The following is a 23,071-nucleotide window of genomic DNA, read 5'->3' as shown; positions in this document are numbered from 1 at the left end:
TAAAATAAAATAAACGTTAGTAAAACTTAAGATCCTTACAATATGTTTATTTTAGAGTTCGATTTCCGCGTGACTCCGAATTATTCTTAATTTATGGACATGAGTGTACTTCAGATTTAGTATTAGAAGAAACCTGATCCTAAATATACTGATGAGGGTTCCGAAAAGTCGTAAAAGCATAGAGCCTTACGATCTCTCTCACACTTGTAAGTAAAACTTAAGGGAGATCCATTGATGCCTGTAATTATTTAGATTGTTATGTAAAATTTTTTCCTTTAAAAACTTGATGCATGGCAGGCTTAGATAATGTGTAAATAAATACTAAAAAATGTGAAAACAACTGCCTTTTCCCTTCGGCTTTCTAAATTGAACACACTAAGTGACTGCACCTTTTGTATTAAATCGTAATGATTGATTTCTAGTATTTAACGAGTAATATGACATTTCACAATCCTGCATTTGAATATTATTGAAACAGATAATTCCAGCGAAATTTTCATCTGTCATTCGTAACAACTTATTGTTTGAAGATACGTAAAAGCTGCATTTTAGTACAATATTGGATGACTTTTTTATGGTATTTCAAGAAAATTTAGACGAATGAACACGTTTTGGGTTATACTCGCTATTCTAGGAAAGTGAAAGGTCAGAACTTTAATTTATAGAGATATGGAAGAAAAATAAATTAAACTGTTTTTCTTATGCAGTAATATATCAAATGACAACAAGGATCCGTTCAAAATATATATAAGGGCGAGTCAAATGAAAGTGAGTCAATGCGAATATATGATAAACAGAGTACTTTATTTAAAGGTAGTCTCCATGAACATTGAGACATTTATCCCATTGACAAATGAGCCGCGTGATCCCCGTTTCATAAAACTCCTTGGGCTGTCGATTCAAAAAGTTTGTAACCGACTCCTTCACGGCGTCGTCCGACACGAATCTGGTACCTTTGAGATGTTTTTTCAGTTTCCCGAAAATGTGAAAGTCTCATGGCGACAAATCTAGGCTGTATGGAGGATGTTGCAGCGTGTCCCACTTGAACTTGTGTCTTAACTACATCAGCGACGTGGGGACAAGCATTGTCGTGCAGCAAGATCACACCATTCGTCAATCTTCCAGGTCGTTTGTTCTTGATTGCGAGACGCAGCCGATCCAGCGTTGCACAATATCGCGAACTATTGATAGTCTCTCCACGTTAGCAAATTCAATCAGTAATGGCCCCTGACGATCGAAAAAAAAAAGTCAATAGCACCTTTCCCGAGGAAATGACAGCCTTTGCTTTCTTCGGGGGTGGTGAATTCAAATGTTTCCATTGTAAGCTTTGCCGGCGTGTTTCAGGTTCGTAGTGGTGGCATCATGATTCGTCTCCGGTCACAATTGCAGATAAGAAGTCGTCACCCTCATTGTGATACCGGATGAGATGAGTCAAAGCAGCGCCGAACCTCTCCGTCTTCTGGCGGTAGTTCAAAATCTTGGGCATCCATTGAGCACACAAAAGCCGATAACCGAGATGATCATGAATTATGGTGTGAACCGAACCGTGACTGATGTTCACACGCTCTGCCAGTTCATCGATGCTTATCCTCCGTTCTTGTCTAATCAGCTCATCAACCTGTGCAATTGTGTCGGGGGTGATTGTTAGGTGGCTTTGGCCCGGTCTTGGATCGTCTTTGCAACTTTCACGTCCTTCTCTGAACCGTTTGCTCCAACGCTTCACAGTGGCCAATGCGATACAATGTTCACCGTACACAGCAGTCATACGGCGACTAATTTCATGTTGGGAAACACCTAGTCAGCTGTCAAAAACCTGACCACACCACGCTGTTCCTCTTTTGGAGCGTCCATTATGTCACGCTACCGTTTTCAACCCAGTGTAAACTGGTTAACTTAAAGAACTTTAACCTCACACTTTCGCGCCACTTTCGTAAATGAAGACTGTCTCTGTGCTACGCGCATGCGCCGCAGATGATGGACCGAACCATTCTTGCTGAGGAGGGGTTGGCTCACTTTCATTTGACTCGCCCTTATACTAATCACCTAAAATTATAGGTATTGTTATAAAATATCCAGTAGTGATTATGATACGTGTAATTGCAAAGCCTATGTGAACACAAAACTACCTTGGACGACATTTATGACACTAAGTGTTACTGGCTGTGAGTACCGATATCTCCTGTCGCAGTCATCTGCCTTCGAATCGTAAAAAGGGGAAAAAATATCTCGTCACAGAGCAGAACACTTTTCATTCCAAATGAAAGACGTTATCCTACCCACGTGCATCTAACTTTGACGGTTAATCTGCGTAAAGTGCATAGCGTGGTGTGAGCGTTTATAGTTCTGAGTCATGCAAGTGGTTTTATAGAGTTTATGTAAACGCCTGTTGTGTCCATAAGACATAACAAAGTTACTCGCCGTCGGGCATAATCAACTATTTCGGGAGCACAGTCTTGAATGTGCATAGCCAATTATTGTCCTCCTACCCCTTGATATTTCCGTAACATCATTAGCACTCGTTCAACTGACTCTGGATTAACGGATGACCGAAAAAATAATCTTTAAGAAATCTAAGAAAGAAAAGAAAATCTGAAAACTAAGAAATCTGAAAACGTACGTAACCTGTGGTTGTGATACTCAAATTTCAATTACTCCAATAGCTCTTAAGAGTTTGTAGGGTTCCACTACTTCGTTAACTTAAACATTCGCCCCTACTATCTGGAGACTTATCTCCCTTTTTGTTGAAATAGTAACTGAGCCAAAAGAGTATTTTAAAAAAGCTTTTTTATTTGAAATTTAACTTAACAGTGCACGGATATTGCTTATAAATCTATCCGAAATTTCATGTGTACAAAACATTTATAAACTCTTATGATAATTATCCAGCTATTATGATTTAACCTTTACTCTAACTTCTTTCTTACGTAGTTTTCACCAGAATGGAAATTAAGTCTTTTGTGATAGAGCGACTCTAATCTTTGCAAACATAAACCAAAAAAAGCTAGCAAACTGCATAAGGAATTATCCTCAAGTCTTAAGTATGACTATGTCCAGAGTAGGATATAAACAGGCCCGCGCCGACAATGGGTGCAGAGTCAAAAAGGCGCTGCTCAATTATTAAAACAGGCAGGCCATCTCGCTGCCTGTCGGAACAGAAAAATTTCTTGTCTTAATTTGAACGTGTTTTTGTGTTGTCTTATTGATACTCATGATATCAAAAAGGAACCTATGAACTTTAACCCTGTTAAATAATTCTATAAACTCCTTAGAACTCTAATTGCAATGTACTTAATATCTTTATGAACTCAGATTCCTATGAACTGTTCATAAACACCTCTGAACTCATAAAAACTCTAAATTCATCTCCGCAGCTAATACAAAACTTTCAAATTAGAATTAATTATATTGTTTATATACAATGGTTTAATATATATATCCAAATTTCATATATTGTATAGATTATAAAATTTAAATAAACATGGTCCCACTGAGTGAGCAATAAAGCTGAAAGTTTATGGCAACCCTAAAACTGCTCTGCGGGGAAGCTATCTTACCGCGCCTGGACATTTCGTAACAATTTCTTCACTGTGTAAAGGCGCTCGCTAGACATTTGCATGACGGCGCCGATTAGGCTTGGCGCGGGCCTAGGTATAAAGAACCCTTTATTAACTCAATATAAAGTTCACAGATGGCAACGACTCGTGCTTACAGATGGTAACACTTTTGGCTTACAAAAAGTAATAAGTAAAAGGTAATAAGTAACGTAAAATAAAATAGAATGCTAGCCTAACAGCCTTTCACAGTTTACTTAACTCGCAGGCAGACTCCGACTCGTAAAGGTCGGCGTACACACTGTTAATGGCTAGAAGCGCTCAACCCCACAGAAATCTAGTCACTAGTAAGACAAAAAAGCAACGTGGCCTTCAGGCACGCATAACACGCTTTAAAATCGCGTTCCAAAGCCTCCCCTTAAATACTACTTCTTTTTACCTCATTTGACTATATGCGCTCTAACTCATTAATATTCTGGCAAGAAAGCGTGGGTTGAAAATGAGAATAAAAGGAAATTTGCTTTAAAATAAAATTAACTGTTAGCTAAATTAAATGAATTCCCACACTGTACTTAAGTCACATGTTTGAATGTTTACATTTAGAACTTCTGGTAGCCTGGTCTTTCCCAAGTTATTCCACCATCAACAACTTGCTAGCTGACATTTAAAAATAGGCGACGGTAATATCATGAGCCAAACTTTCTAGTCTATTTCATGTGTAGTCTCTGATAACGTAACCTACATTTGAATTTGAAGGTATCGTATGTTAATTTGAATACCTGAAAGAAGAGCAAGTTCGTCTGTCGAAGCATTGCCTTTCTGTTTATTTAAGAGTAAATAAAAAAGGTTAAAGACAGTCATTTGTTCCATACTATAGCGGTAACTCGCTTTCAGTCTAATAGAGTCTCCAGGTCACTGACACAAGCTTCTAAATACAACAGAACCCTACAATATGATATTTAAAATGAGTAAATTAATGCTTACAAAATTCCGGTTTACAAATGCAGAGTCTAACAAGCGTTGGCTCAATTCTAACAAAGTAAGCTCCGGCTAGCACATAAGACTAACGGCAGATACCGTATCTCTCAAAGCTAGGTGAGGAAATATCACAACTGTCAGCGTCGCTGCCAAAGTTCTCTCTATAGCTTTTAAGAACTCTGTTCTTATATACCTCATTTAAATCCTTATGAGAGCTATCGAAACATAGAAGTGAAAGTGTAAGTCAAATCATAAGGTAATGAGGTATAATTTTTGCAAGTTCATCGGTCAATAAACAAAGAAATTCTTGACCTTTAAAACATAGTAAGCATGCAGAGCTGAAATGTAAAAATCACCTTTATTCTTTCCACCGTTTTATATCAACGTTACTGAAATCAAGCAGTAATACAGCTATTGCTTTCAGTATGTGTGAATTTCCCCTCTTTTATGAAGCAGCGAAATCCAAAAAAAAAAAAAATCCCATACAGTTATGTACATTTTTTCATATACAATAAAATCCCTCGTATCCTGCACTCGGTGTTAACCAAGAATATCAAAACAGCAGCAGTTTTGAAGGTCTAAATTTAAATCTGGAATTTAGGCAAAAAAACCTGTAATGGACTAGCAATCTGAAGATTTAAATGTGAGAAAGATTGTCTTATGTTTCTGCCGTCCAACGTAACAATCCTTATCCGAACAGTGAATTATCCAGACTATAATGATGAACTACATATTCCTTTTCTGCTTCTATGTATGAAAATCGAAAGCAATGGCCATGACGTTTAGAAACAATTCGTATTATAAGACGCCAGATTTACTTTGTTTCTTGGCTGGAAAGAAATAAAGAACATTACGTTATGCAACCGCTGGTGTAAATTGTTCCTGCGAGCAGGTAAGTAGATGACGAGTCGAATGCCGAATTTTCTTATTTTTAAAACACGTCCGGCGCCCGTGTCCGCCATCTTGAGTTCAATTCAATGTTCCGAAAAAGATTCATGTTAGGGAGAAGGAGGTTCAGGTTTGAATATATGCAGAAAATTCTGCTTCTGTTACGCTCTTTCAAGATGACGACGAAATAATGAGACATGCACTGGGAAAGCAGAAAGACAAGGAGGAGCGGGAGAATGAAGATTAAACCGATATGCAGAATAACAGAAATATGTAGAAGCAAGCTGACGAAAAATTGGAGACTTTCATCAGATTTGCCCAGCTATGCTCATCTATGTCAGTACATTATGTTACAAAGTTCGTTGCATGCACAGAGGAACTTTTAAACTCTGGCGACAATCTCGTAAGCAGGCAGAATTAAACATTATATGTCATCATACTGAGAAATTCGTATGTGATATTATACTGGGTAATTTTTAAATATTGCTTGTCTTTATTTTTCTGAAATATAAAATCTTGCTATAATTTTTAATAATCTGTACGGTTTTCGTTAGATTTTATTTAATAGTGGCTGATAGATAGATTAAGACGGCTAGTGGACTTTGAATGCTGCGATTTCTATAGATGGCATCATGAAACATTAGCATGTAAATTCTAGAAATACGTATTCAATTACCAGGAAAAATCTTTTATGCGGAATCACAGAGGTCTGGTTGCTGCCGGTTAAAAAAATTCTACTGCACCTAATTTTCTACGAGAAATTTATTTAAACTACAGAAATAATATATTTATAATCTTACCTTTTTGAATGATTTCAGCAATATTTGGAGAAGAAGCGTATGAAGCAGGTGGCGATCTCAAGCAAGAATTTGGCACCCATCCTTCAGCATCATCCGCAATTCTTCGTACGTAAGACCATCCGGGTCTTTTCTCTGTTTTTTCTACTATATGGACCTGGTCACCTGAATTTACGCTCAATTCATCAGAGTTTGGAGCTGCAGTGTGGGATGCAACTATCCAAGTTACTTCTTTTGCAACCTATTAAAAACACAAATTTTATGACAATGATCTATATGTTTGAGCTAAAATGCAAGTAAATTACAGAAGCATATTAGCATTTAAATTATGATTTAAACTGCAACATAGCAAATCGATCGGATATTAGGAAACGTAAAATCGAATGTCATAAATTATTTTTTTAAATAATGAAGTTTATTTTAGATTTATTTTCATAATAATGAGTAACTGAAAGTCTGTGAGTATATCATTTACCTTTAGCCACGACATAATGAATATCAGTGGGACAGATGAAGTGAATTTTTTTAATTTAAATACTTTAACAATTCATATTTGCATTACAGTGTCTGGATCCAAGCAAAATTAAAAAAAAAATAGGAATAAGAAATATTCAATTATAGTTAACTGCATACAGGTTTCCGAGACTTATAAAAGAAAAGAATTCTGATATTTTTCATTCTTCAAAATTAAAAAAAAATATGTATTACATGCCACTACGGAACCTTTTTTTTTTAAACTGCATGTAAATAAGCGAAATTTCTTACACCAAATGACCTAAATGTAGGATATCCATAAGTCTGGACCCACAGACATTTCTCTTTTCACCATTTCGGCATGAAGGTACCCCCCTGTATTACACATAGATATTAAGACGTTATTCAGAAAGACTGGAGAACAAGAATTGAGACCTCCATGCGATTTGTATTTGTGGAGCCAACTTACAGTCGGTGGTTGATGAGGTCAGAACGTGTCACAAATGATGACTAAGAACTTGCTACTTTTGTCGCATTACATTGTGCAAAAATATCAGCAAATATACTGGGAGATACAAAACAATGAAACACAGATTAAACAGCTCTGCAACTGCATATAATTTGCTCCTACAGCTCTAGACACCAAGAACACTTTGTATATTGGATAAAGTTTCATTTTCTTTCCATTGGTTTTGTTAGAGAAAATTAAATAAGAATAATAAAGAACATGACTTTAAAGTAGCTTTATTATTTAATGTGTAGTCTTATTTAATGTGTAGTCATGACTAGAATCCGTAATAGCACAAAACCGTAATATAAGACTAGTTTCTTACAGTATTTGCGTACTTAAATTATTTCTTGAGTTGAGTATTTGAGCTAGCCATCGATGCTAGCCTTTTTGTTAAATCCTTCAATCTTTCATACAAGAATTCAAGCTCGGGACAAGATTGGAATTTTCCAGCAATCTTGGCCATCATGATATGGGGATTAAATAGCGAGTTACACAAGGAAGCATGATGACTGTATTTTTTATACAATCTTATGTGAAATACCTTTTCGTTGCAACAGCTCGTCTGAGAAAAGTCGTACGAATTAAATTAGAATTGCTTTATATCCAAGACCTTACTCATTTACATATATCTTACATCTAAACTGGTTGGCCTTCCCAACCTTGACCTACTAATCTCGGTAACAGATTGTATTTAGTGAGCTATGCCTCCAAATAATTAATAGAAGGAAAGAAATAAAATTCAAGAAAAATACTAATGGAACCGCGATATTTGCTCGTTTCAATTAAGTGCTTGTAAAAAACGGCTTCGTGAAAAAAATCATAAAAATTCATACATACTTACTATATTATGTATACATATGTATATAATTTATGTTTTATTTCTGCACAGTGTAAAAGAAGTTTCGTTAATTTGCTTTGAACTGGCTTGTAGAGACATTGTAGGTATTTTTGGAAGCAGGCAAGATGAAAAATTAGCAACGCCTTCGCCGGGAATCGAACCGCGGACCTCTCAACACGCGCTGAGCGTGCAGACCACCACACCACTAAGGCTCGCTAAAAAGGCGGGACAAATAGCTTATAGGCTTATTGTCTCTTTCTTTTGTTATTGTTCTTCGGAGAAGACGCAGGACCCGAAAAATATTGTCATTTGCATCCCTGGCTACGAAAAAAGTTTTAAGTTTTTCTGCGCACTCAGAAGCCATTGAATAGGTTACGGGCGGTTCAGCTTGAAATTCTTCAACATTCGTCGTTATCATCGTCACTTCCATCATTTTTTTCCTTTGCTTTGGCTCGAATTTCAGCTACAGTATCCTCAGGATTAGGCCGGAAGTAATAACATTGGCGTCAACAGATACATAATTTTCAAATTCTCCTCTACCTCATTTCCAAATTTTCCAAGACATCTACTTCTTCTTCTTCCTCAGTGATTTGCTCCTCTTGAGAAATGTCCAATCAGTTTCACGGAAGCAATTATTAATGCATCGTTCATTAAACGTATCGCTTCGAGTACGTTTACATTAGCATTTAAGGCTTTTGTTTCCCTCTTTTATCGAGAAGCATCAAAATCAAGTGTTACGAAAAATTAATTTAAAAGTTCTGATGATCACTTTGTCTATAGGCTGGATAACACTTGCAAAAATTCAATCCTGATCACTTCTCAAGAAAACAAAAGCCGCCGTCGAGTGTTCGCAGGATTTATGATTCACCACTAAATTTCAGTTGACTTCGGAATGCTAAAGAAATTTTTCCATGAAAGGATTAGCTGATCTAAGAAGGTGAAAGTATATAGAAATTTTATGAATCACAAAAATATTGTTCGCTATAACCGGGGTTTGCTGGTTAAAAGCGAGTTTTATGCTTCCGTGGACTTAACATTGTACCAACCAAGTAGTTTCTATTTCCTCGTTAAATCAGGGCTCTTTATAAGAGAGTTGTACTCTATGACGTTGAACCGAAGCATGTATATGGTAACTAATACCGCACATAATAATTTCAGAAAAATGGGCCGGCTATCTTTTAACAAATTTTTCGCAGATCAGCGATTCTAGCTAACAAAAGGAGAGAAAACTTTGGAGATTTTCAGATTATAAAAATTTTAGTAGCATAACACTTTCACTAAAAATTTTTAAAAATTATAAAAGCAAAGAAAAAAAACATTTCAAAGCGAAAAAAAGTTTGGTGTAGCCAAATTAGTGAACAAAACACTTTGATTGATATATGATCAAAATTGCGGTATAGCGGCTTAAACGTTTCCATGGAAACTGGATTAGAAACATTTAGCAGAGCCATTTTTTAACATTCTGTGTATATGCTGTCATAAGCACTCGAAATCAATTACTTTGCAAGTTTGCCCATAAAATGTTGATTTCCATAAGTATTCGAAACTAACTGCACTTGCTCGCTTAATAGCAGCTTTAGATGTCACTTATATTAAACTGCCAAATGATAACATAATACCTATTATTTTCTACGTATAGGTGACAAACTGATGCCTAGTTAAATATTGTAAGTATAAAGTTTTGTCAGGTTTAAAATCCCACAAAAATGGAATATGTTATATTTAGTAATTTTATTGATTTTGCTCAGTGCATGTGAGTTTCAAATAAAGATATTTTACTTTAAAAATGTACACTTTATTCTTTCATAACACTTTACTCGATTCAGATACATATATGTACAATGAAAATGGGTTTTGACTAAAATTTCCATGGGTATTCGAATCTTACTGCAGTTGCTCACTTAATAGCAGCTTTAGATGTCACTTATATAAACTACCAAATGATAACCTAATACCCGTTATTTTTCTACGTATAGGTGGAAAATTTATGCCTAATTAAATGTTGTAAGTATAAAATAAAGTTTTGTCAGGTTTAAAATCCCACAAAAATGGAATGTGCTATATTTAGTAATTTTATTGATTTTGCTCAGTGCGTGTGAGTTTCAAATAAAGATATTTTACTTTAAAATGTGCACTTTATTCTTTCATTACACTTTACACGATTCAGATACATATATGTACAGTGAAAATGGTATTTCATTAAAATTTCAGTGAATAAATAGTATTATAATTTCATACTTTCTATTAACCGAAAGCACACACTATAATAATTATAAGCAAGAATTGAAGATATGTAAAGGGAAAGCAATACTAACAATTTTTTTATTTTAAAAAGGAAGGTGTCAAAATTTACAAAAGGACTTAAACTTGTAGAGACATTAGGTTATTTCGTAGCAGGGAAAGTGAAAAATGAGCAATGCCCTCGCCGGGACTTGAACCACGGACCTCTCGAATACGCGCCGATTGTGCTGACCACTACACCACGAAGGCATGCTAAGAAGGCGGGAGAAATACCTTATAATCTAATAAGCTAAAATTTGGAACGGAATGTTATTGTCTTGAATCCGTTCGTAATTATAGAAATGGCCGAATTCAATACAATTAATTCTGTTTCGGTGTAAGAAATCCAGAGCAACGTTCCTGCAGTCGTCCTATAATCTCATCTATGACTTGTAATGGACTTCAACAGAAAATAATATTTGTTAAAAACACCGTTTAGGTTAAGGTGTAAAAAGAGGGAGGTTAAGAAAATAAGAGGGGGGTTAAAAAAGGGGGAAAAGTTAAAAAGAAGCAAAAAAGCTTAAAAAAGTAAAAAAAAAAAAAAAATAGGTTCAATTTTAAACTGAAAGAAAATGTAAATTTACAGAGCTTAAACATACTACGACGCCTTTTGCAACAGAAACACAATAAAAACTATCGTTGTAGTAAATATAATAAACTCTAAAATTGTAAAATCATAATATATATATATATGCAATGTACTTGCGATTTTTTAATTTTATAATATTTAAAATCATATAATCCTTTAACTTTTGTTTATATGCAGTACTAATTTTTAACTGATTCTTCTCTTGATTTTTACCATAAGCTTTTAAAATGATCTTTATATAAATGTTTTCTTTTTGAACGCATTGGAGAATTTTCTTTGTATTTTAAAAATTCATAAATTAATTCTAAATTTTATATGCTAGATTTTTCGCAATTTTTAAAGCATTCTTGGGAAATTTTTTACGCGCGTAATTTTCTATTTTTATTTTTGTTTCTTAACTGTACGTTTTTGATAATCACCACTAAAAATTTTTAATTTTAAACTTTTTATAAGTTTATTACATATTTTAATAGTTTTATCTTAGTCTTCTTAAGAATTAACAATTAATAAATTCCATTTGCAATAGTTTTTACCTTTCATTTTTAGGAGATAATGTACTCAGACATGTAAATTATGTATGATTTTTATATTCTTTATGATTTTTATATTCTACATTTTTTACACTTTTTTTTGCCTGATTGATGATTTAGAATGCTGGACATGTTTATTTTATATTTTTCTACAGTAGTTTATTGCATTTTTTTGCCAATTCCATGTTGAATATGCATTGGGTTTAAATAGTTATTTACTTCATGTTTCAGAATTACCACCAGTTATTGCAGCTTACAGCGCATGATTGGATATTGGATTAGAATATCTTAATTTTTTTTTGTATAACATATGTACACAGACTGAGAAATATTTGTAACAATAATAGTATAAGTTTATATTTTTGCAAGTCTTGCTCAGGGAATTTCAATGTTGCTGAAATATACAGAACTTTGCTATCCGTGCAAACAATTAGGCATTAAACTCCGAATTCACTAGGGCATAAAATGCTTGTATTGAAAACGGGAAAGTTGCCATAAAACTATGCGCATTTCGTGATCCTAATAAAGGTAAGAGCAGTTTCATCACGCGTTGGTTTTACAATTAAATTACTCCCAAGCTACTTTTGAAAGAAATTCCTTCGTATATAATTTAGAAAATTTACATAATCGGGAATATCTGTAATCTTTTGCATTCCTTCTCGATCAAACTGCGAAAATTTTATGTATGGAATTTTAAGCAGATGCTGAACAGGATGCAATTTATTTCCTTTCGTACATATAATGTATTTTTTGGTTAAAATTAAAAAGGAGAGATGAAAGGACTTGTAGGTATCTTTATCAAAGAATGCAAATTTTCGCACGTCCAAGAGTTTCCCAAGTTTTTGACATAATTTATTTCGTACGGTAGCGAGACATTTTTATGTTCTGGGTGGTAAATATTAATGGTTAAGTAAATGCCTTGTTGAAATGTATGTAAATTATTATTTCTCTAACATAAAAAAATCAAAATAAAATGTTCTAGAAGCTAATTAATTTAATTTTACATTATAATTTAAAGAAAATTATCTTTTATTTCAATGCATGGTACGATAGATTTGCTGATATTACGCTTTTGAGTGAGAAAGCTTATCGCATAATCGATTTGATCCCCCCCCAAGGAAAGCATTTGGCTGAGAATTCCTTTTTTATGAAATTTTCACTTATATATTTTAAATATGGTCCACCTAAGATTGAAATTAACACAAAATTGCTTATCGTTTCAAATGACTACAAATATGCTTATCGTTTTAAAATTATTCTGATAATAAACGCTTACCTCTGACTTCAGTTGAAGAAAAAAACATATTAAGACGTTAAAATTTACTTGTATTATTAAAAGAATAACCTTTCTTAATATAAATTCATTATCGATGGACCAAATTTAGATCAGAAAAGACTACTGAAACCTGGTAGTTCACCTTAGGTTCGGGTAATTGATTGATTAAGATAAGGTAACTAGAGTTCTATCTATGGGCAGGGATGACTTCGTAAAGGACTTTTTAAGGAAAACTGGCTTGTATCTATGCAACACATGGGGAAAAACATGAAAACTATCACGCAGCCCTCCCGTTCGCGGGATCCGGTGTTGGGTCAATCTACCGGTGTTCAGCGACTGGTAAGTTCGTCTGTGGTTCGGATGTCATTGAATGGGCGGATTAATTGCGTAGAGGTTTAGTGTTTTTCTAATCGATATGCAATATGAAAGCGAGGCAGTTTCCCTTGAAAGACATCTTGCCACGACAGCCTTCGATTGCTTTTGATCTAGAAAGATCATTTAGCATGAACACCTATTCAGTAAAGCACAGTTAAAACAATAATAACAAGTCACTTATTTTCATTGGATTTTTTTTATTTAGATATTCTGTATAATGACCTTTACTGAAGGGTTTACTTTTAAACAATTATAATATTTTGCAAACGGATATCTCACGTCAAAAACAGAGAAAGAGGAGTTCTAGTTGAAATAAGCCTATGCATTTTAACCGATTTTTAGGATTTCAAATAAACTAAGATCACAAATATACGAACTCAAACATAATGGGAAAGAGAAATTTGTCTTACTTTTCTCTCAATAAATCTCAATCAAGCTCAATGAGTTTGAGCTTGGGAAGTTAATCTTCACAAGTTTTGCTCAAGAACTTTATATACAATATAATACCTTGGGAGCAGAAAAGGCATTATATCAATATAATACCTTGGGAACAGAAATTAAATTTTATTTAACATTTCAAAACTATTTTTGGAGAAATGACACTGGAGAACTGTGTTTACTTCCTCCCCCCATTAAAGGAACTGCGTGTTTAAACCGATAGCAGGCAGTAAATTATTCTCAAAAGCTACTTTACTTATTCGAGTCCCTGAAGCGGTGATAACAAATGCATATCAAAGCAAACTTTGTCACTAAAATCAATGTCTATTCTTTCTTAATTATGAATAACAAAACTCCATTTACATAGTTTTATATTAAAGTTATTAATAGGATCTTCCAGTTTAACTGAACATACGGAACTCCAGATACCACACAAACATCCTTTCACTAAGTTTGATGTTTAAAGGTTAAAATATGCTTTCTCTACCAGATGTAAGAAAAATTGATCACATAGGACCTAAAGTGCCATGTAGGTGTTTTACAAGGAAAGTTTATTTTTAAAGCTTTAGAAAAATATCTTAGTAAGTATTGCGTGAGAGATTTTTTTAAAGATTTTTATTTATTCTTGACATGCTCACAGAACCTTTAGAAAATTAATATAATACGTTAAAATTTCGGAAAAAAGCTTCATCTCTTAGAAGAAAGTTTATTCATTCAGTGCCAAAAGCATTGAAAATATGGCGAAAGTGAATTTCGGCCCTCCCCATCCAAACTCAGATTGCATGCGGGCCACATGCACGACCTGAATGCAGCTGGAGGGCGAGATTTTTGAAAAAAAAATTCAAATAACTAGCTAAATTTTAACTTAATTTGAAATTTAACTAGCTAAATATTTATAAAAACATATATAAACAAATAATATTAATAACGCAAAGGAAAAATTCAAATTTATCGTGGTTATTTCCTATCTGTAACAAATTTCCGCTGGTTACATTTCGTAATTCAGATGTAGAGCAACTAACTGTTGAATTTTTGGATTGACATTTGTTTCAAATAATTATAATATTTTGAATTAATCATCAAATAACTTACTTTTAATGTAAAGTAAGCAAATTATGAAAACTTACCAAATTTGCACGGGAGATTTCCCCATTTGAGAATAAATACCGACATCGTATTCTTTTTCCTTTATATGTTAATTTTTATCGACACATGCAGATAAAATGTATGTAGTTGTAAGCGAATAATTATGCATTTCTTTGTTGTTGTTTTTTTACTACACCTCGATACCTAATGGGATTTCGAGTTTAATAACGTTTGTGGCTCTGGAGAAATGCTACTGGAAACTACGTATCTTCATGCCGGATTGCGCTCATCGGTCAATCGGTCCCCTTTATTAGACTTGTTAATTTTCAACCAACTATTTACTGACTCAAAGAAAAGATAAGGCACCAACTCATTTGGTGAAGACAAAAAAAGGAAGGACACGCCAGAACATAAAAGTTTTATCAGCTTTCAGCTTCCGAATAAATTTAATGATTGTACCGACGTCCCACCTCAGACTAGTCATGTGGCCTGGCATTCAAGTATATAAAAGTCCATAATTTTTTCATTTAATTGAGACCGTAAATTAATCTATTTCATTTTCATTCACTATCAGTCGCGCATATAATCCATATGTTTCTAATGTTGTTTATAATTTTCCTAGGAAAAGTGAATTTTTTTCAAAGATGAATGAATCGCCGAAGGGCAAAGAGGGGTAAAACTGCCACCAAATCTCCTGGGGGTACGTGCAAATAACGTCGACTTCATTACATACATTGGCAAAGTTGGAGTTAAGACTGGTTGTATAAAGTTGGGACTATAACGTTAATTTTAATAAAAATTTTAGATCATTGCAAAAGTTATAATTTTAATAAAAGTTGACAACCCATGGATAATCAAACATAAATAAAAAATATTCTTTAATAAACTGGAAGTATAATTAAACAAAGTATCGAATTCTAGCTCTTTAAGCTGTAAAATTTCGGTGCCCTTTAAGCAGCACTGGAACTCACTGTTATATAATTATCAATTAAAAATACAGGAGTTAGTTTTTTTTAAATTTATAAGAGATAAAGAACCTGTTTTTAATTTGTGAAAGTAAACTATCGACTAATTTGTATATATTTTTCTTTCGCAAATTTGATTTTCATTTTGGAGTAACTTTTTTAAAAAACAAATCATTTATCCTATACAGCAACTTCATGTTATTTAAACAGTTTGCTCTTTTAGCAATTCAGAGATATACTCATCTATTTTAAAGCAGTAAAATATATTGTTCTTGAAGCAAAAAAGCATATGGTTAACGCATACACAGCTTCAATGCAGTGTTTTCCTTTTTTTTCCAATAAAATTGAAAACTCAAATGGTTCAGTGCTACAGATATTATCATTTATAACATTTTATTCATGTCTTCTGTATTATAAATTATTTTCCATATGCATTCGAAATCAATAAAAACAGCAGTTATTAAATTCCTTACCATATTTTTCTCTACGTTTAATAATAAAATATTCAACCTCTTAAGGAAACATTTGTACATTTTTTTGACGCAAATATAAAACGATGTTTATTCCTTAAAATGCATTTTGAAAGTTATGCCCGCTTATACTCGCAGCCTGACTTTATGTGTGTGTGATTATGGCAAAGCCTCGAGGGCTATCTGCCTAAGGGGAGGGACGCCTTCGTGGAGGACTTTCTAAGGGAAACTGGCTCGTATACACGTTACACATGGGGAAAACCACGAAAACGCCCATGCAGCCAGCCCGTTCGCGGGATTCGAACCTCGAACCGAACCCGAACTACCAGTGTTCAGCGACTTTACCGCTCGGCCGCTGGTGGGCCAGCTTGACTTTAAAAAATGTATTAAGATAGGTTCTCACTTATTGCTCATTTTTACATTAAGAGGTACTTTCAAGATATTTACTTTCAGGTTGCGTGTTCGGATCATTTAATTATCTCCTTTACATCTGAAGGAATTTGAGTATAAAGCTTGTCATTAGGATTTTTTTGGAAACAGATAAATTGAAAAGTAGCAACCGCCTTCGCTGGGAATCGAACCACGGACCTCTGAAATACCGGCCCAGCGTGCAGAACCACTACACCACGAAGGCACGCTAGGAAGGTGGGAGAAATATCTTATAAGCTCATTGATAAGTCTTCCCCCTCTTATGAAATATCTTCGAAAATCTAGGGTCGTCTTATCAGTTACATAATAGCGTCACTACGATCAGTATCCTTCTTTGTAATTAATTAATTTAGTTAATATAAAAGAATTGATATTTTATGGCAATCGTGATCAATAATTATCAAAAGCATGAATAACTTTCCTAATAATTGATATTTTATGGTAATCATGATCAATAGTTATCAAAGTTTCCTTATATACAGCAATTCAGAATGAGGAATTTTATTTGAATATTGCAAAAACTCTTTTACTGGATTTCTCCTAAACGCTTCCCCCTTTTCTTTGCCTTTCTTCTTCTTTATTAATAGCTGCTTACATATGAATTTATAAAAAATTACTTATTAAATAATAATTGCAAAATCTAGTACCTGCATTGCTACAAAAATATTTAACGGTTCATTTTTTAACTTAAACTATAATTTTATGGCAATAAAGGAATATTTATGGCCTATAATGGATGCTTTTTCCTCTTTCAGTTGTGGATTTAATTCTTGCCTCGCACGTCACACATTCGTCTCTTCTGTACCCATAACGATCGGCAGCGCTATTCCCGTTGCCTTAAGTGATTATGTTTTGTTTTTCTGGATATTGGGGAGAGTTGGTAACAATTCCTACTTTCTTCACATTTTTTCCCATGAGATTTCCTGCCTCAAATGGCAAACGTAATAATTTTGTATTTTGTCTAATTTCGCTTTCTTTAGTTATTGTTAAATGTCAAAATAGCTTTTATGATGCAATAAAATAATTTGCAATAAATGATTTCAATGTGGTTTTTACGCTCTTATGGTCAAGAAAGACTGTAAAGCTTTTTTCACGGTAACGTTCTAAAACTGTTTTTTGCGAAACATATTTTAAGTATTTTTAATAGTTCCTTTTTATGCAGTTACTTATCTTAAATACCTCAAAGCAATATACTTGATATATTTAGCACCAGAGAGTACTTTTTAATTTTAAAATTTGGGAAAACTGGATATCAGTGAACGGGATATCATATGCATAAAACACCAGTAGGTCAAGCCAAAAAAACTGCTTGATGACAAAAATGTTTTACACTTTTTTTATGCAGGATAGAATATTCAGTATTGCTATATAATTCAGGAATTAAGGATAAAATTTTCAGAAATATAAAAGGCACTTTTTTTAATCGGAAATTTAAAAAAAATGGGTTAATGTGGAAAATAATTAATTTACGGTTTGGAAGAGGTATTATTTTATTTCCCTCTCTCAACTAATATTAGAGCTAGAAATGATACGGGAGATAAATTAAACAATTTAAAAGAGAGCTGATATCGATTTTATTCCAAGAAAGAAATATTATTTTAGTAACTGGAAGACTGGAAGAGACTTATATCAGACTCATATGCCAAAAAATATCAGGAAAGGAAAATTAAAGTTTTTGTAAACTGAAAGGTTAAAAATCGTGAATTACACATAACTAAGCTTCGTAGCAAGTGCGCAGAACTTTTCGTCACAGATCACAATACTATAAATATGGCCTGAATTTAATTCACTTTTCAACATTTTAACAGACACATGTATATAAATAAAATTACTTTGAAATTTGCATTTAATAACTAAAACTACGATTTCATATTTATACTTGTATTGCAATTTAATCCGAGCTCTTATAAGTGAAAGTCATCTTAATCACGGCACATAACTAATTTAAGACTGCTTCGAAGTTTCCAGTGTCCATTAATGCTAAATTCACGATTTGCAGTTTTAAACATCGTATAAAGTATTTCTCCCGCCTTCTTAGCATGCCTCCGTGGTGTAGTGGTCAGCACGCTCGGCGCGTGTTCGAGAGTTTCGAGGTTTGAGTTCCGGCGAGGGCATTGCTCATTTTTCACATCTTCTTGCTTTCAAATAACCTAATGTCTCTACAAACATTCCTTAAAAAGTTGTAACACTAAAATATACAGAAAAGTATAATAAATTATATACTAGTAATAAGAGAGAATCTGGACCGGAAGGAAAGAAAGGAGAGAAAAAAGTTTAATAGGTCATAAATATCAGTGCTCTCAAACTGGAGGCTGCCGAAACAATTGTAGGTGGCCAACAACTATGTTTCAGTTATGTATTTGTTTGCAAAAATTTCAAGGTTTTAATTAGCTTAAGTCCGTGTTTACATTGTTTTCATTAGCATTAAGTTAAGGTGATTAAAGAACAGAAAAATTATGCCTTGAACTAATTAATTTATAATGTGCTATAAATTTTAGTCAAAGACATGAAGATACAGATTTAATTAACTTTAATTCGTACTTGTCAAAAAATAATTAGTCTGAGTTACGAAGTTTTGCACTAAGAATAATCGTTTTGTTTAGCAACAGATTTACATGTGAGCAGCTTTTATTTATGTTGAAATTAATAAGAAGCCTATTGATTAATGAGCATATACTGCCCATGATGAAGATAATTTCTCCCCATTGCATGAAGATTCTACAGTCAAATTTTGGATTTGCATACAAAGTTCATAACTATTTACATACAAATATATATATTTAATATATGTATCGAAGAAAAATTTACTAATCTAGGAGATCATTATTCTCAGGTATTGTCCCACCTTGAATGGTTTCTTTGAAAGCTTGGAAAATGTTCATAATTTCTTTATTTTTAATTCTACTGAAATTAAGTTATTTAATGATTAGTTACACATATCAAAATTATTTGAAATAAATGTCAGTCTGAAATATTAATGTTTAGCTATCAATATATTTGATTTAGAAAATGTAACGAACAAAAATGTATTGCGGTACTAAACTTTAGATTTCAGATGGAAAAGAAATGTAAATTTTAATTTTTGTCCTTTGCGTTATTATTATTACTGTTAATATATGTTTTACCCAACATAGCAAACTAAATTTAAAATTTAGTGAAAATACTTTTTATTTTTTCGATGAAAAATTTTCATTTCTTAAAAAATAAAGAAATTTGGTATGTCAGCTGTTTCAGAACCTGCATTCGGCGCTACATGCAATTTGAATTTGAGATCATTGATACACGGTATGTAGCAGTGGTCTCAAAATTAAATTTCATGTGGGCTGAATGCTCAATATGACAGCAGTTGACGAAACAGAATACTTTTTTTAACAAATTTAAAAAATATTTTTAACAAAACAACAAAAATTTAAATTTTTAATTTCGCTGAATATTTATAAAACATGTATAAATAATAATAATAATAACATAAAGGGAAAAATCAAAGTTAAGGACCACTGTGGTGCAGTTGTTTTATGAGGCTTCTGTGTTTGGCAAGATTTATTTATTTTATTGTTTTGTGTCGTGATTTATTAAATTAGTGTTTATAAATGATGCATGAGTAGTGAAATGTAGTTCATGACAGTACGATTACAAAAATTTAATATAATTTACATTTTTCAAGCTTTTCAAAACTAGCTTTATATCATATTAAATTCTTCAGACAACACTGTTGGAACGAGACGGCTCCTGACCTAATGCAACCTCTAGGGTGCCAAACAGGATTAATACCGCTCCGCCCTTGGATCAATCTCCATGTTGCGACCCCACAGAGCAAGGGCAGACAAGGCAGTACCAGTACGGTCCCTGCTGAGCCTTACTCTGTCCTGAGAGCCCTCAGGCCTTCTGTGAAGTCTGTTATTATGCCCCGTGGTTGAAACTGCCTAGGTACAGATCCTAACCAGTACTTCCCAGGCGTACGCCTGAGTCAACCCCCGGGGAGTGAAAAATCCTTCAGACAGACGCTTTATGTTTTTTTTTTTTTTTTTTTTTTTTTTTTTTTTTCAGGATTTGTTACAACTTCCAGAGGTATTAGGATATTTGATGATAAAAGACGCGAAAATGAGCAGTGCCCTCGCCGGGACTCAAACCACGGACCTCTCGAATACGCGCCGAGCGTGCTGACCATTACACCACGAAGGCATGCTAAGAAGGCGGGAGAAGTACCTCATAAGTTTAATTGTTCGATAGTAAACTACATTCCTCTTGTCTTACATCGCTTCGGGGACTTTCTTCCGTATTTTTTGAAAATTACAGATTTAATTTCAAGCATTTTATTAATTTGTATTTTTCTCACATTTGGCACAATTTTATTAAAAAATAAGAAGGAGTCCAAACGGGATCAAATTCCAGTTATTGAGGATTTTGAGACCAATACCGCTTGTCAGGATTTTCCTATGAGATCAACAATAATCATTCTTATATTTTTCCTGCCTTCTATTTTTCTTTTATTTTTAATATTGGAGTTTTATTAATTAAATTTAATACATTTTTTACATTTTGCTTTCCACAGCTTTACATCATTTAGTAAGAGTTATCTTTTAAGAAATATTCCATTACATTAATATTTAGTCTTCGTTTCCTAAGAGATAATCAAAATTAATATTAATAATTAAAATGAGTATTATATATGTATATATGAATATAGAAAGTGAGACTTTTGAAACCTAGCTATTATTTATTAAATGCGCACATATATATGTGTGTTTATTGATTTAACGAACCCTAGACGTAAAGAATTTAGAAGAAGAATACCTTACATACTCTCCTTTTTAAAGGACGACTGGGGATTAGAACACACAATCGCCAAATCCTGGTGGTGGAGAATCATCATCCACCACCTTTGTTTTATTTCGGACGGCACTGTAGAAGCATTAAATTATTTCGAAGCAGAAGACGTGAAGAATGACTAATGCCCTCGACGGGACTTGAAGCTCAGACCTGTCGAATACGCGCCGAGTGTGCTGACCACTACACCACGAAGGAATACTAAGAAGGCGGGAGAAATACCTTATACACTTCAAACTTTCGTTTTGAAATAAGTGATTCTTTTCATTCAGAACAGAACATTACAACCTTTTCTAAATTTTCATATGAAATAAATTCAGTATATTACATCATTTTGTTTTTGGTGTTATATTATTCTGTAATAAAAACGTTTCTTGAACTTTTAAATGAATTTAAATTTTACGACAAAAAATACATCATTTGCAATGGTTGCATGATAGGGCGTGAAAACGTATTTATTCATCAACACATTAAATTTGATAGAATATATAAAATATATAAAATTATTTGTATATCATGCCATTACTATCTTTAAGAAAACATAATCATAACAAAATTTAAAAGATGTATTTAATGAGTGTTTTTATCCAAATCGTTTAACTAAATAAAAAAAATTCTCTAATTTAATCAAAAATGTTTCATCTTATGAGCATTTAATTATTTATTTCCTACTCTTTTCTATTAGAAATGAGCATCAATACTTGAAGAACGGATATCTCTTTCGATTTCATAGGAAATCTATACTTCTTTGAATAACCATGAACTTTGAAATGGAAGTTAACCATTTGCTTTTGCTATATTTTTAACTAAATCTAAGATTTAAGAACAATAAAAATATTGGTAATAAAATAAACAAAAATGGAATAACGTAAGAAATCAAAATGCACCATCGTAAATATAGTAGAATCACATCTCAGAAAATGTCTAAAATTTTTTACGGTTCTTCTTTTCCTATTTTTCTCATAAGTCGATTCTTCGTCATAGTTTTGAGATATAGATATGTGTTTAATTTTTCACAGCTTATATATTTTACTTACAATATACTGGATACCGAATTATCTTCGTGTCTTCGTGTACATAAAATTAACTACCTTTCTTGAATCAAATTGATTCAAGCCATTAAATTGATTTATATTTTCACGGAATAAGGAAAAAGCAAACATAATTATGATTCAATCTAATTTGATCGACGTGGCACGACGCCATTCAAAAGCAGGACAAGTGCTGCTTTGCACGAAGTTTCCTTTCTTGTAAACATTCACAGTGCGTGGTTCGATTTCAGCGTTCGTCGAGATGAAATAGCTTCATATGGAGTGAAAATATCGTTTGAAAAAAAAATCTTTGAGAAAGAGAACTGTTGATCATTTAGCGAAGGGCATACAATTATAGAAGCGACAACATGTCTGAATGTTTTAAGACATACAGTCTCTGCTTTCTGGAAACAATTAAAGACTCTGAATCTATTGCTGAGAAACTAGGACAAGTTTGTAGAAATGTAACCGCTTCTGACAGTTTCTTTCCTCAACAAACTGTCGCAACAGGACTTTCACTGCTGGGTTGCAGAACTTAAGAGGTCGCAGCAACCACTTGAGTTACTTGTACCTCAGCAAGCTACACATACAAAAAAAAAATCTTAATGAGGAAAGTCTTTATACAACCGGAGCGAGACAGGAAGAATAACTATTCCCACCATTTGTATAACCGTGTAAGGATTATGCTAATTTTATTAACAGTTAAATTTTAAGTTTCTTTCCTGTCAAATTCTTAAC

General features: G+C 33.2%; 1 protein-coding gene across 3 annotated transcripts in view; it reads right to left on the bottom strand.

The window, feature by feature from the left end:
* Nucleotides 1–23,071, bottom strand: part of LOC118197628 (triple functional domain protein-like) — a 430,606-nt gene that overhangs the window by 337,308 nt on the left and 70,227 nt on the right. For all 3 annotated transcript variants that reach the window (XM_085809358.1, XM_085809360.1, XM_085809357.1), the window contains exon 2: nt 6,218–6,455. In XM_085809358.1, the coding sequence (XP_085665484.1) occupies nt 6,218–6,455 (238 nt within the window). The remainder of the gene's footprint in view (nt 1–6,217; nt 6,456–23,071) is intronic.

Source organism: Stegodyphus dumicola, chromosome X2 (assembly GCF_044657685.1).
Source record: "Stegodyphus dumicola isolate Sdum_Otavi_A_Nest chromosome X2, ASM4465768v1".
Classification (NCBI taxonomy): Eukaryota; Metazoa; Arthropoda; class Arachnida; order Araneae; family Eresidae; genus Stegodyphus; species Stegodyphus dumicola.
The sequence above is the reverse complement of the archived record's forward strand: the minus strand, read 5'-3'. Positions and strand labels throughout refer to the sequence as shown.